The following is a 15,767-nucleotide window of genomic DNA, read 5'->3' on the forward strand; positions in this document are numbered from 1 at the left end:
ACGTTCCCGTATGACCTCTGAATACAGAGATATTTTCTATTGAATGAAAAATTTCCTCTTCGTGTTTTATAACGATTATTTCAATATATAATTATTGCATCGCAAATGGAAAGGCCATTTTGAAAACTCCACTAAATTATGTACAAAGATATCTTGTTACTTTGACGAATGAAAATGTTTGTATTTTTTGTATTGATTTCAAAAATGTGCCAAAAATTGTATTATAGTGATTTTCAGAGTGTTTCACGAAATCTGATATACTTCTGCAAACATTTCAGTAAGTTGTGATGTTTGCAGGCAAATTTTCATTTTGACACGTTTACCGGTTTTTTTCTAGCTGATTGATCAGAGTTTGGAGTTAATTAGAGCACTTTATCGCAAATTATTCCAGCAATACAAAATGCTATGCGTACTCTCGAAATGAACAAATCACAGCATTTGATCCTAAACTCTTCTCAAACAAACTATTCTAAACTTGAAAGTTTAAGCTTTAAAATGATGTACATCCTATCTCTATGCGTTGATTTTTCACGAAGTTACAGCATTTCAAAAAACACCTAGAAATTTCGACTTCGCATTCTGTTCTTTTAATTTTTTTTGTCGGGTGTAGGATTGGGATTGTGGGACTTCCAAGTAACGCTTCCAAATCTTGAAGTTGGTTTAAAGCTGTTGCTACCCTTTTATTAACATCATTTTTTGGCTGTCCGACCAATGAGATCAGCGCGAATCAGACGGAAAATTCAATGTCAGTCCCCATGGACCAAAACGAGGCTCAAGGAGGTAGATGAATTGGCTTTATAGTCAATTGAAAGTGATATTATGATTTCTTGCTCCTTTCATTTAATATTAAAATAAATAAGTTTGTGGATTCGATAATATTATTTTTTTCATTGAAAAACGAAACAAAAATTTGATAACAAGGTTTGATTTGAGGAGTGACACCGGTCACCCGGTCACACTACGCCACTGCTTACAAATTGAGTATGCTGGATGCAATTATCTTCGGAAATTGTTTCATTCAATCAATAACTTAATCAATGCAAACAAATGATTACTAAGCCAACGGTAGTCCTATGTCAACGTTGCGGTTGTATCATATATGAGGGGCTCGAGAATGCAAGGGGTGTAAGTGACTTGATCGATTTCTCTTCATCAACTTTTTATTTAGTTAATAACTCAACTGCAAAAACGTTCCAATTAAAGTTTGCTATACATTCCGATAGATGAGGTTCTGACCTATCTTCCACATTGTCAAATACAGCTGGGAATGTATTTGCAGCTAAGTTGTGACCAAAAGAGAGAGTCGATGTAGAGAAATCGATCAAATCACTTACACCCCTTTCATTCTAAGCCCCTCATATATAACCCACCCATTTTTAGCTCATATTTTACACCGAGTCGAAAACAGAAGTGTACTCGACTTCAAATCTCACTCAATGAGAGCTATACCACATGAGATGTGTTTTTGTGCTTCGCATTCGTCTTCCAGAATAAAGAAATACAAGTTACTCAAGCCATTTCATCATTTACAACTTCACGGATTTCTTTCTGCTATTGTGCAACCACCGTTATTCAAGATACCTTTTTATCAATAAAACTATAACTTTTACAATAGGGAAAGTTTGCATGTGTTGTTTGATTGGAATGCGTAGACTAATAAAATGATAGATATCATTTGCAAAAGACATCCGTTGCTACCCCTTAAAACATTGCGACTCTAGCTTCGATTAGTCTGTGTATATAAATAATACTTCTATTTTTTATTAAAAACTGATAAAACATCTACCAAGAGATCCTTAGGTTTAATACTTCACCCTTCCGATACCAAGCTTATAGAGGGCGTCACATGAGGGCATCTTGAGCTGCTGAGCTTGATTAAGCTGAGTTCGACTACCGAAACTCTTTGCTCTGGACATCATTGCGTCCCGATAGTTGCGCTCATTATAGCATGACCGCTTCATATACACAATGTATTCCTCCTCAACTGAGTGCTCGAGCCGACTTAATGAGCCCTGATACTCATTCAGGAAATTATCCTTAACAAAATATGGAATTTTGAAATTCAGCGTACGACGTTCAACGGCATATTTCCTGAAATACGCAAAAAAATCCAGTTTTGAATCTAAAACTTATTTTCAAGATAATAAAAACTTACGGCGTTTGCTGCAAGCTGTAAAGTGGATCCGACGAGAAGAAAGTAGATAACATGGATACAATAACGAAACACAGAACAAGGCCGAAGATTAGACTTGGCTGGCTTCCGGAACTCGAACCATTGGATTGAAACCGTTGCCTTCCACGAGTTTGCTGGGGCGGAAATGCACCCCCAAAGAACATATTGAACAAATCATTAGGATTAATATCCGACTCGAAACCACGGCCGAAAGTGTACTCATAATGGTTATGATTATGACCACCGCCATTCGTGTGACTTGAATGATGGTGACTGACATTCTCCTGGTTCCCATACAAATCGTATTCCTTCCGCTTTTGGGCATCAGTCAAGACTGCAACGGCATTACCCAAAGCTTTGAATGCTTCCACCGAACCAGGTGCTTTGTTTTTATCTGGATGAAGTTGCAACGCCAGTTTTTTATATGCTTTCTTAAGTTCTGAATCGGTTGCCTCTTTGGTTACACCTAGAACCTCGTAGAAATCTTTACACTTCTTGATTCGTTTCACCGCATCGAGCTGTTCCTGAGTGTAATCGACGTTCAGCTTCGGTTCCTGTTCTTTGTGGGCAGTTTTGCGACGGGTTGTACCATCCTGCGTATGAGCATTGGCTGAGGACGAATTCGACATGTTCTGTATACGCTTCCTTAACACTTCAGCTTCCTTCAACGGGTACAGCTTTTGGGATTTTTCAAGAAACTTCTTTGCTTTCCCGAAATTACCCTCACTGAAGGCTGCAAGTGCAATTTCTATACACCGCTTTGATTCATCTTTATTGACCTCCATCAAAACATACGGTGAGATTGTACGTGACCTTGAAATATAACACGTGATGGATTATTTATATGCATAACGAAAGGAAACATAAATACATCAAACCAAAATATAATTAATCAACTGTGTATTTGGTGCATCGGAACTAAATATGCTAAATCAGCTCAAGTATATTCGAAAATCTAATTAAAGTGTACTGTTTTCGATTTGAAAACATTTTTTAAACCACCATTGTTATGTTGCAGAATACCAAATGATAAAGACAACATTCAACGAAAAATCGATTTTTGTCACTTTTCAATATTTGTGCTTATTACGTTTATCATTTACTAAATTGCCGTTGCAGCACACTGAAATCAACTCACCAATCTCAACAAATACCCGAAGAGCGCACAATTTAACAATAACAATCAAATTTATATGAATTACAGGAGTATTCCTGAAATAAATGCAATTTAGCTAGATTAGATTTTATTATCAATAATGACACCGATGACACAGTAGAAAATTTAGAGTAGGTAGGAATTTTCAGACGTTTTTAATGTGTGCGTAATAGCTAAGTTTCCGTAACCACTGACGTCAAATTTGTGTTTGTACAGTAATTTACATTTAATGCGACAGTTATACTCAGGACAGAAATACAGCTGTACTACCGTTGTACTTCGAAAATTGTATCCCAGCAAACATTAAACCGCATAACAAGCGTATATATAACATCATATGCCCTAAAATTTGGTTGAAATATAATGCGCCTAACTGGCATCACGGCAGTGGAACTTCATACAAATCACTCGTCGAAAAGTGTCTCCTTTTTCACTGCTTGTTTACATCGACGAATATATTTTTGACGTAGGACTACGTCTAACCGGAAGATATAGGGGGTGAAATGGAAATCTAGGCACTGAACAAGTAGGAAAAAATGCAAGATTTGGAACGCTTATAACTCGAGCATTTCTCAATAGATCGCAAAGGTTTTTGCATCAATTGATAGGAAATGTATCTACGCATCTATCATAACGAATAACATTTCATTTTTCTTGAGATAAATTGTCCAAATACACTATGTGCCCATTTTTGATTGGTCCATTTTGTGCTCCTCAAATCGTACCGACCAAAACGGGCAACCAGAGCAGCAGCGAAATAGAATGAAGCACGATTGGAAAGGAAAAAGAAAAAAATGAGGGAAACATTGGTCGCAGTCTCACACATGCGTAATTCTCGAGCCAGCCAGTCAGCTTAAAAATCCCCTCTCCGCTGCCGTAACGATCATTCTCATCCGAACCGTACACCACATCGTTTCGCATCACCTCACATCAACAAACCAACACAAGCAGCCATGGTTGGATATGGCAAAGGAGGAAAAGTGAAGGGAAAGGCAAAATCCCGCTCGAACCTTGATCTGGAGTTCCCGCTCGTGTTGATCTGGAGTTCCCCGCAAGGGTAGCTAGGTAGCTAGGTGCACCAGTCCACCTAGCCGGCGTTATATAGCTTCGGCCGCCGAAGTGATCGAGTTAGCTGGCAAAGCTGCTCGCGACGATAAGAAAACATGCATTCGGAACAGAACACATTCGGTTCGGTGGACATCAAGACAACAGGCAGTTGCAGCGAGTGGCGAGTGGCAAACGCAATCGCAAAACGGCATCAGGTAGCAGAACAAAAAAGTTTGTTCTTTATACAAACTGCTTTGGTGGCAAATCCAGAACAAGGCGGCTTCGAGGGCGTTCGAAATGGTTTTTTTTTCAAAACCACGAGTACTAAGTTTTCTAAATTGGAACCATTCCATAAAACAAGGCGCTTTTCAGGGCCATTAAACCTTCCAAAAAAGAGTTTAGGAAATAAAGTTCAATGCTTTCTAAAACATTATCCAAAATAATAATAAAACACAAATTGATGTTTTCATAATTTGTTTGCCAGGATCTGATGAGTATGTGAATTTGGCAGTTGTTCTGAGCTTATTGATAGTTGGGGACTTTCCTGATTATTCAATTTTCACCAATTCTTAAATTGTTTCCAGATTTAAAGTACAGTAATCTACAATTAGTTCGACATTTAGCTAATTGGACGGACATTTAATGCGACTTATTTAGTTGGACATTTTTGTAAACATAGAGATCCAAATTATGACCCCACATTGAAAGTCGACACTGTACCACTGTCATCGCAAATGTTCAATTACAGGTTAAAATTACCTCCAATCCGGCACTGAGTGGTGGTAATGCGACGTGCCATTGAATGTAATTTACTGTAAAATATGTCACAAGCTGGATGGGAAGAAATTTTCCAACTGTGAAAGCTGTGGCGAGTGACAACAAATCGCTAAACAGGAAGGTTTAGCCGAACAAGATGGGGATATCGAGTGATAACAAAACAATAAACTCTTTAGACTTTTTGTGATCCTGAAAAGGACCCTTTTTAGTCTGTATGTGAATCCAACGAGCGAACAAATCGTAATGAATGTATTTTTTTGCCATCGCTCCCTTTTAACGCTCATTCGTTCGTCTCGTTGGACCCGCCCCTTTGGCTGAGTCTGCCGATTTGTCTCTATCCTGTGAGTGTGTACCGCTAGAGTATAAAACACGCGGACCCCAAAAAAATATCTTATTTTCTTTCAAACCGTAAACCCGTGTGGTTGTACGGCATCGGCATCGTGTACTCAACAAAGGAGGAAAAGAGAAGGGAAAGGCAAAATCCCGCTCGAACCGTGGTGGTCTGCAATTTCCCGTAGGTGTATCCGCCAATTGCACCGGAAAAGGTTGCTAGGTCGAGCGCGTTAGTACCTGTGTACCAGTCCACCTAGCCGGCGTTATATAGTTTCGGCCGCCGGAGTGATCGAGTTAGCTGGCTTAGGTGCTCGCGACGATAAGAAAACCTGCATTCGGAACAGAACACATTCGGTTCGGCGGACATCAAGACAACAGGCAGTTGCAGCGAATGGCGAGTGGCAAACGCAATCGCAAAACGGCATCAGGTAGCAGAAGAAAAAAGTTTGTTCTTTATACAAACTGCTTTGGCGGCAAATCCAGAACAAGGCGGCATCGAGGGCGTTCGAAATGGTTTTTTTCAAAACCACGAGTACTAAGTTTTCTAAATTGGAACCATTCCATAAAACAAGGCGCTTTTCAGGGCCATTAAACCTTCCAAAAAAGAGTTTAGGAAATAAAGTTCAATGCTTTCTAAAACATTATCCAAAATAATAATAAAACACAAATTGATGTTTTCATAATTTGTTTGCCAGGATTTGATGAGTATGTGAATTTGGCAGTTGTTCTGAGCTTATTGATAGTTAGGGACTTTCCTGATTATTCAATTTTCACCAATTCTTAAATTGTTTCCAGATTTAAAGTACAGTAATCTACAATTAGTTCGTCATTTAGCTAATTGGACGGACATGTAATGCGACTTATTTAGTTGGACATTTTTGTAAACATAGAGATCCAAATTATGACCCCACATTGAAAGTCGACACTGTACCACTGTCATCGCAAATGTTCAATTACAGGTTAAAATTACCTCCAATCCGGCACTGAGTGGTGGTAATGCGACGTGCCATTGAATGTAATTTACTGTAAAATATGTCACAAGCTGGATGGGAAGAAATTTTCCAACTGTGAAAGCTGTGGCGAGTGACAACAAATCGCTAAACAGGAAGGTTTAGCCGAACAAGATGGGGATATCGAGTGATAACAAAACAATAAACTCTTTAGACTTTTTGTGATCCTGAAAAGGACCCTTTTTAGTCTGTATGTGAATCCAACGAGCGAACAAATCGTAATGAATGTATTTTTTTGCCATCGCTCCCTTTTAACGCTCATTCGTTCGTCTCGTTGGACCCGCCCCTTTGGCTAAGTCTGCCGATTTGTCTCTATCCTGTGAGTGTGTACTGCTAGAGTATAAAAGCTGTCCCCTTTGTATAGTCCTACGTCACTCCGGTTATGTCCCCGACATTACCCACCCGTCTTTTTTCCACTATTTTTCGTAGGAGAGTGTATGCATACTGACAGATTTCTACTACGAGGTGTTTAATGAAGGATGAAAGGTGGGAATGTTTATGTTTATATATGATTTATCGTACGATTTAATTGAATGCATAAAAGTTGTCAACAAAACTGGAGTTAAGCACATTTTTAAATTTGAACAAATATTGATAAGAGATTCCCAGCAATTCTTGATGTTTATTGCGTGATTTGGTAACTGCATAAGCTGTCTGAAATGAAGGTTTAGTGTAATTATTTTATTTTGAGGATTATATTCACAAACATACAAGTATGATTAATATAAATTGCATGTATATGATGCGCCTAGCCAGCCCATACATGCAAACGTGGAGGCGATATACATATTGGTGTGTTGCAAAAGTTTTGGAAAGGATGGATCAATACTTATGCACTGCTTTCGGGGCCACATGTATATATTAAACAGTGGTCGGTAAATGGCTGAATACAGCGAACATATAACTCATTATGATGATCCATTTATGATGGTAGCCTATGATTCAGCAACTCCTATCTCTACCTCCCCGTGGTACCGACTGGGATACGAGCAACCTTCGGAAAGATCGAGTAACCAACCTCGGTGGGACCTTAGGTCGTATGCAGACAGAGAAGGGGGCACTCGGGCCCCAAAGCTTAAGGTGTGTATACGATCCGTGCCGATAGTTGAATGGTGGAAGGGGCGATACAAATATGAAGCCGCGAACGGACCCTGTGGGGTACCGGGGCAAACCTCACAGTAATGTTGCCCTTGCTGTGGTATGGCAGGGTAGTCCACAGTCGACCATATATTTTCCCTAGCGACTCGTGGGAACCACATGAAAAGCAAAACCAACCCAATGCGAAGATCGAAGCGTATTCATCACCCTAAGAAGTGTCCTTGTTGTGTTAACTCAGTGGCATCGTCGTCCTCATCGTCGTCCTCATCGTCATCATCGTCCTCATCATCATCGTCCTCGTCCTCGTCCTCGTCCTCGTCCTCGTCCTCGTCCTCGTCCTCATCGCTATTCCCTTCTCCGGTTATAGATATAAATCCGGATGAAGAATCGAAGAGCGAGCAGCAGTGGTCTGACCACCCATTAGCACCGTCATCGCCATCCGAAATGACACAAGACCCACTGTACGAAGAATCGAAGAGCGAGCAGCAATGGTCTGACCACCCCTTAGCATCGCCATCGTCATCCGAAATGACACAAGACCCACTACACGTGGAATCGAATAGTGAGCAGCAATGGTCTGACCACCCCTTAGCAACGCCACCCTTATCAGTATCATGGGAACCACTAGCATCGTCATCCAGAGTGATGCAACTACCCCAGTCCCCTTCTGTAGACATAGAGTCGTTTGATACACAGCAGACGATCCAATTAGACTCTCTGAAAGAACTCAGAGTTGTCCTAGAGCCGATAGATGCTAGTCAATATGATATACAAACCATAAGACTATCTAGAACTGAAACAAGAATGTTCATCTTGCACCACTACGACATGGGTGATTCAGTGTCGGACACCCTCTTGGCATTGAATTCCACATATGGACAAACTGTTACTCGTAGAACGGTTACGATGTGGTACAAAAGGTTCGATACCGACAGGAACTGCGCGGATCGTCCACGCAAAGGCCGTCCGAAGGCAATCGATAACACAGCAACACTGCTTGCTGATGTGAAACAAAACAGCCAGCAATCTACGAGGTCTATGGCCCAGAAATACAACTGTTCGGCAGCGACTGTTATGCGAACGTTGCATAAACTAAACTATGTGCCAAAAAGAATGGGATACCACCCACACAAGCTAGACCCAGTCAACCTTGCAAAGCGGGTGAAACTAGCCCAACGACTACTCAGACAAAGTGAACGAGACCAGGGTATGCTCGATAATTTGGTCACTTGTGATGAATCTAAGATACCCATGTTTGCGCCTCACAGAGGCATACATTGGATCGTAAAAGGCGCCATGCCGAAGACAATCGCCAAAGACAGGATGAATCGCAAGTGGAACATGCTCTGTGTGTTTTGGGATCGACGAGGCATTATACACTGGGAATTGCTAGACAAGGGTGTATCTGTTAACCGTAAACGATATCAGAAGCAGCTGGAAAAGGTGGCTGGTATACTGGGAGTGAGTAAACATAGGCCGGTACCCCTACTACACGATAACGCTCCGTGCCATAGGGCACATGAAACGATAGATAAGGCGAGGAGCCTGGGATTTAACATATTGAACCATCCTCCTTACTCACCAGACATCAGTCCATCGGACTACCATTTATTCAGGTCATTGAGTAATAAGCTTAGGAATAAACTCTTCAGGACTAAGGACGAGATGAGCGCATTCCTAAAAGAGTTCTTCGATAGCAAGCCTCCTACGTTCTATGCCAGAGGCATAGATTCCCTACCTGCGAGGTGGAAGCGGGTCATAAAATACGGTGGTAAATACTGCTTCTAGGTCAGTGTTATGTCATGTATGTTATGTGTTGTGTATCGTCCAATAAAAAAGAGAGAAGCCCCCCTAAATGTGTGGGGCTTCTCTCTTTTTTATTAAATTCCCCTGCGCCTTAATCTATGCAACACGCATTACATCTGGTTCTACGGCTAAGTCCCAGAAACGAGGTCATAAGTCGAAAAAATTCTAAGTCCGAACAATATTCTAAGTCCAAGAAATATGTTCCCGGATCACCCCCCATCGGAATCCGACCCACACCCGGCACTGGTACTGATTACGGTGTCCCAAGTTGCCCCGATCGAACGAGGTGTCTCTGCTAGCGGTATAAGCTGTGCACCATGTCCTGGAATGCAAAGTAGCATGTTTTGGCAAAGTCCCCCCCCCAGCACAGCACAGCACAACAGTTTGTTCAATTTCTCACTGCGCGACCCAGCACGCAGTACGTGTAACAATGCCCCATCAGCATCGGCGCGGCACAGTAGCTTGTGCAGTATTGCCCTTGCGATGCGCTATGTGATGGGCGGGTGCGTCGTGTCCCGTAAGAGAGAAGTCCCACCGTGGTAGCTTAGTGCTGCCCGCGCTGGCTGCTTCTCTCTTTTTTCATTAAATCGCATTGCGCCTGGTAGTATGCAATCGTGCGTGTGTGTGAAATCATCCCATGGCCGGGAATAACAACTGTCAAGTGTTGTCCCCCAGCACAACACAGCACACAACAGTCTGCGCGAGCCAACGCCCGCAGTACGCAGCATCGGCGATAAGTACGATAATGCTATAACACCAAGTGCGTGTGTGAAGCCATTCCCCTCGCTGGATATTACTTTACTTTTTTTTTATTTCATCCTGCGCCTGGTAGTATGCAACCGCGTATGTGTGTGAAACCATTCCATGTCCTGGAATGACAAGTCTCAAGTGCACAACACCCGCACACCAGCACCCGCAGTACGCAATGTGTAAAACACTGCCCCGCCGACAATAACACTAAGTCCCAGAAAGCGTCCATGTCCCCCCAGCATACAGCACACAACAGCGCAACAGTTTGTTCAATTTCTCACTGCGCGACCCAGCGCGCAGTACGTGTAACATTGCCCCATCAGCATCGGCGCGGCACAGTAGCTTGCGCAGTCTTGCCCGGGTGCGTCGTGTTCCGTAAGAGAGAAGTCCCACCGTGGTAGCTTAGTGCTGTCCGCGCTGGCGGCTTCTCTCTTTTTTCATTAAATCGCTTTGCGCCTGGTAGTATGCAATCGTACGTGTGTGTGAAATCATTCCATGTCCTGGAATGACAAGTCTCAAGTGCACAACACCCGCACACCAGCACCCGCAGTACGCAATGTGTAAAACACTGCCCCGCCGACAATAACACTAAGTGCCAGAAAGCGTCCAAGTCCCCCCAGCATACAGCACACAACAGCGCTGCGCGAGCCAACCCCCGCAGTACGCAATGTGTAAAACACTGCCCCGTCGACCATAACACTAAGACCCAGAACGCGTCCACGTCCAGGAATGCAAAGTGTCAAGTGTTGGAAAAGTCCCCCACACAGCGCACACAACACAACAGCGCAACGGTTTGTTGAATTTCTCACTGCGCAAGCCAGCACTCGCAGTACGCAGTGTGTATAACACTGCCCCGTCGGCAATAACACCAAGTCCCAGAACGCGTCCACGTCCCGGAATGCAAAGTGTCAAGTGTTGGAAAAGTCCCCCACACAGCGCACACAACACAACAGCGCAACGGTTTGTTGAATTTCTCACTGCGCAAGCCAGCACTCGCAGTACGCAATGTGTAAAACACTGCCCCGCCGACAATAACACTAAGTGCCAGAAAGCGTCCAAGTCCCCCCAGCATACAGCACACAACAGCGCTGCGCGAGCCAACCCCCGCAGTACGCAATGTGTAAAACACTGCCCCGTCGACCATAACACTAAGACCCAGAACGCGTCCACGTCCAGGAATGCAAAGTGTCAAGTGTTGGAAAAGTCCCCCACACAGCGCACACAACACAACAGCGCAACGGTTTGTTGAATTTCTCACTGCGCAAGCCAGCACTCGCAGTACGCAGTGTGTATAACACTGCCCCGTCGGCAATAACACCAAGTCCCAGAACGCGTCCACGTCCCGGAATGCAAAGTGTCAAGTGTTGGAAAAGTCCCCCACACAGCGCACACAACACAACAGCGCAACGGTTTGTTGAATTTCTCACTGCGCAAGCCAGCACTCGCAGTACGCAATGTGTAAAACACTGCCCCGCCGACAATAACACTAAGTGCCAGAAAGCGTCCAAGTCCCCCCAGCATACAGCACACAACAGCGCTGCGCGAGCCAACCCCCGCAGTACGCAATGTGTAAAACACTGCCCCGTCGACCATAACACTAAGACCCAGAACGCGTCCACGTCCAGGAATGCAAAGTGTCAAGTGTTGGAAAAGTCCCCCACACAGCGCACACAACACAACAGCGCAACGGTTTGTTGAATTTCTCACTGCGCAAGCCAGCACTCGCAGTACGCAGTGTGTATAACACTGCCCCGTCGGCAATAACACCAAGTCCCAGAACGCGTCCACGTCCCGGAATGCAAAGTGTCAAGTGTTGGAAAAGTCCCCCACACAGCGCACACAACACAACAGCGCAACGGTTTGTTGAATTTCTCACTGCGCAAGCCAGCACTCGCAGTACGCAATGTGTAAAACACTGCCCCGCCGACAATAACACTAAGTGCCAGAAAGCGTCCAAGTCCCCCCAGCATACAGCACACAACAGCGCTGCGCGAGCCAACCCCCGCAGTACGCAATGTGTAAAACACTGCCCCGTCGACCATAACACTAAGACCCAGAACGCGTCCACGTCCAGGAATGCAAAGTGTCAAGTGTTGGAAAAGTCCCCCACACAGCGCACACAACACAACAGCGCAACGGTTTGTTGAATTTCTCACTGCGCAAGCCAGCACTCGCAGTACGCAGTGTGTATAACACTGCCCCGTCGGCAATAACACCAAGTCCCAGAACGCGTCCACGTCCCGGAATGCAAAGTGTCAAGTGTTGGAAAAGTCCCCCACACAGCGCACACAACACAACAGCGCAACGGTTTGTTGAATTTCTCACTGCGCAAGCCAGCACTCGCAGTACGCAATGTGTAAAACACTGCCCCGCCGACAATAACACTAAGTGCCAGAAAGCGTCCAAGTCCCCCCAGCATACAGCACACAACAGCGCTGCGCGAGCCAACCCCCGCAGTACGCAATGTGTAAAACACTGCCCCGTCGACCATAACACTAAGACCCAGAACGCGTCCACGTCCAGGAATGCAAAGTGTCAAGTGTTGGAAAAGTCCCCCACACAGCGCACACAACACAACAGCGCAACGGTTTGTTGAATTTCTCACTGCGCAAGCCAGCACTCGCAGTACGCAGTGTGTATAACACTGCCCCGTCGGCAATAACACCAAGTCCCAGAACGCGTCCACGTCCCGGAATGCAAAGTGTCAAGTGTTGGAAAAGTCCCCCACACAGCGCACACAACACAACAGCGCAACGGTTTGTTGAATTTCTCACTGCGCAAGCCAGCACTCGCAGTACGCAATGTGTAAAACACTGCCCCGCCGACAATAACACTAAGTGCCAGAAAGCGTCCAAGTCCCCCCAGCATACAGCACACAACAGCGCTGCGCGAGCCAACCCCCGCAGTACGCAATGTGTAAAACACTGCCCCGTCGACCATAACACTAAGACCCAGAACGCGTCCACGTCCAGGAATGCAAAGTGTCAAGTGTTGGAAAAGTCCCCCACACAGCGCACACAACACAACAGCGCAACGGTTTGTTGAATTTCTCACTGCGCAAGCCAGCACTCGCAGTACGCAGTGTGTATAACACTGCCCCGTCGGCAATAACACCAAGTCCCAGAACGCGTCCACGTCCCGGAATGCAAAGTGTCAAGTGTTGGAAAAGTCCCCCACACAGCGCACACAACACAACAGCGCAACGGTTTGTTGAATTTCTCACTGCGCAAGCCAGCACTCGCAGTACGCAATGTGTAAAACACTGCCCCGCCGACAATAACACTAAGTGCCAGAAAGCGTCCAAGTCCCCCCAGCATACAGCACACAACAGCGCTGCGCGAGCCAACCCCCGCAGTACGCAATGTGTAAAACACTGCCCCGTCGACCATAACACTAAGACCCAGAACGCGTCCACGTCCAGGAATGCAAAGTGTCAAGTGTTGGAAAAGTCCCCCACACAGCGCACACAACACAACAGCGCAACGGTTTGTTGAATTTCTCACTGCGCAAGCCAGCACTCGCAGTACGCAGTGTGTATAACACTGCCCCGTCGGCAATAACACCAAGTCCCAGAACGCGTCCACGTCCCGGAATGCAAAGTGTCAAGTGTTGGAAAAGTCCCCCACACAGCGCACACAACACAACAGCGCAACGGTTTGTTGAATTTCTCACTGCGCAAGCCAGCACTCGCAGTACGCAATGTGTAAAACACTGCCCCGCCGACAATAACACTAAGTGCCAGAAAGCGTCCAAGTCCCCCCAGCATACAGCACACAACAGCGCTGCGCGAGCCAACCCCCGCAGTACGCAATGTGTAAAACACTGCCCCGTCGACCATAACACTAAGACCCAGAACGCGTCCACGTCCAGGAATGCAAAGTGTCAAGTGTTGGAAAAGTCCCCCACACAGCGCACACAACACAACAGCGCAACGGTTTGTTGAATTTCTCACTGCGCAAGCCAGCACTCGCAGTACGCAGTGTGTATAACACTGCCCCGTCGGCAATAACACCAAGTCCCAGAACGCGTCCACGTCCCGGAATGCAAAGTGTCAAGTGTTGGAAAAGTCCCCCACACAGCGCACACAACACAACAGCGCAACGGTTTGTTGAATTTCTCACTGCGCAAGCCAGCACTCGCAGTACGCAATGTGTAAAACACTGCCCCGCCGACAATAACACTAAGTGCCAGAAAGCGTCCAAGTCCCCCCAGCATACAGCACACAACAGCGCTGCGCGAGCCAACCCCCGCAGTACGCAATGTGTAAAACACTGCCCCGTCGACCATAACACTAAGACCCAGAACGCGTCCACGTCCAGGAATGCAAAGTGTCAAGTGTTGGAAAAGTCCCCCACACAGCGCACACAACACAACAGCGCAACGGTTTGTTGAATTTCTCACTGCGCAAGCCAGCACTCGCAGTACGCAGTGTGTATAACACTGCCCCGTCGGCAATAACACCAAGTCCCAGAACGCGTCCACGTCCCGGAATGCAAAGTGTCAAGTGTTGGAAAAGTCCCCCACACAGCGCACACAACACAACAGCGCAACGGTTTGTTGAATTTCTCACTGCGCAAGCCAGCACTCGCAGTACGCAATGTGTAAAACACTGCCCCGCCGACAATAACACTAAGTGCCAGAAAGCGTCCAAGTCCCCCCAGCATACAGCACACAACAGCGCTGCGCGAGCCAACCCCCGCAGTACGCAATGTGTAAAACACTGCCCCGTCGACCATAACACTAAGACCCAGAACGCGTCCACGTCCAGGAATGCAAAGTGTCAAGTGTTGGAAAAGTCCCCCACACAGCGCACACAACACAACAGCGCAACGGTTTGTTGAATTTCTCACTGCGCAAGCCAGCACTCGCAGTACGCAGTGTGTATAACACTGCCCCGTCGGCAATAACACCAAGTCCCAGAACGCGTCCACGTCCCGGAATGCAAAGTGTCAAGTGTTGGAAAAGTCCCCCACACAGCGCACACAACACAACAGCGCAACGGTTTGTTGAATTTCTCACTGCGCAAGCCAGCACTCGCAGTACGCAATGTGTAAAACACTGCCCCGCCGACAATAACACTAAGTGCCAGAAAGCGTCCAAGTCCCCCCAGCATACAGCACACAACAGCGCTGCGCGAGCCAACCCCCGCAGTACGCAATGTGTAAAACACTGCCCCGTCGACCATAACACTAAGACCCAGAACGCGTCCACGTCCAGGAATGCAAAGTGTCAAGTGTTGGAAAAGTCCCCCACACAGCGCACACAACACAACAGCGCAACGGTTTGTTGAATTTCTCACTGCGCAAGCCAGCACTCGCAGTACGCAGTGTGTATAACACTGCCCCGTCGGCAATAACACCAAGTCCCAGAACGCGTCCACGTCCCGGAATGCAAAGTGTCAAGTGTTGGAAAAGTCCCCCACACAGCGCACACAACACAACAGCGCAACGGTTTGTTGAATTTCTCACTGCGCAAGCCAGCACTCGCAGTACGCAATGTGTAAAACACTGCCCCGCCGACAATAACACTAAGTGCCAGAAAGCGTCCAAGTCCCCCCAGCATACAGCACACAACAGCGCTGCGCGAGCCAACCCCCGCAGTACGCAATGTGTAAAAC

The 15,767-nt window shown here is 45.9% G+C and overlaps 1 protein-coding gene across 1 annotated transcript; it reads right to left on the reverse strand.

Annotated features, from left to right (window-relative positions):
- Nucleotides 1-1,568: 1,568 nt before the first annotated feature.
- Nucleotides 1,569-3,448, reverse strand: LOC129780276 (dnaJ homolog subfamily B member 1-like). The gene is made up of 3 exons (XM_055788347.1): nt 3,312-3,448; nt 2,156-2,986; nt 1,569-2,091 (listed from the first exon to the last, which is right to left on the reverse strand). Exons 2-3 carry the CDS (start codon nt 2,956-2,958, stop codon nt 1,803-1,805), a joined length of 1,092 nt encoding a protein of 363 aa, XP_055644322.1. The 5' UTR covers nt 2,959-2,986; nt 3,312-3,448; the 3' UTR covers nt 1,569-1,802.
- Between the last annotated feature and the right edge of the window lie 12,319 nt (nt 3,449-15,767).

Source organism: Toxorhynchites rutilus, chromosome 3, assembly GCF_029784135.1.
Source record: "Toxorhynchites rutilus septentrionalis strain SRP chromosome 3, ASM2978413v1, whole genome shotgun sequence".
Lineage (NCBI taxonomy): Eukaryota > Metazoa > Arthropoda > Insecta > Diptera > Culicidae > Toxorhynchites > Toxorhynchites rutilus.

Coding starts and splice junctions, on each gene's coding strand:
- LOC129780276 (XM_055788347.1), bottom strand. CDS start 2,958: ATGGAGGTCAATAAAGATGAATCAAAGCGGTGTATAGAAATTGCACTT. Junction 2,092..2,155: donor TACAGCTTGCAGCAAACGCC/GTAAGTTTTTAT, acceptor TGCGTATTTCAG/GAAATATGCCGTTGAACGTC.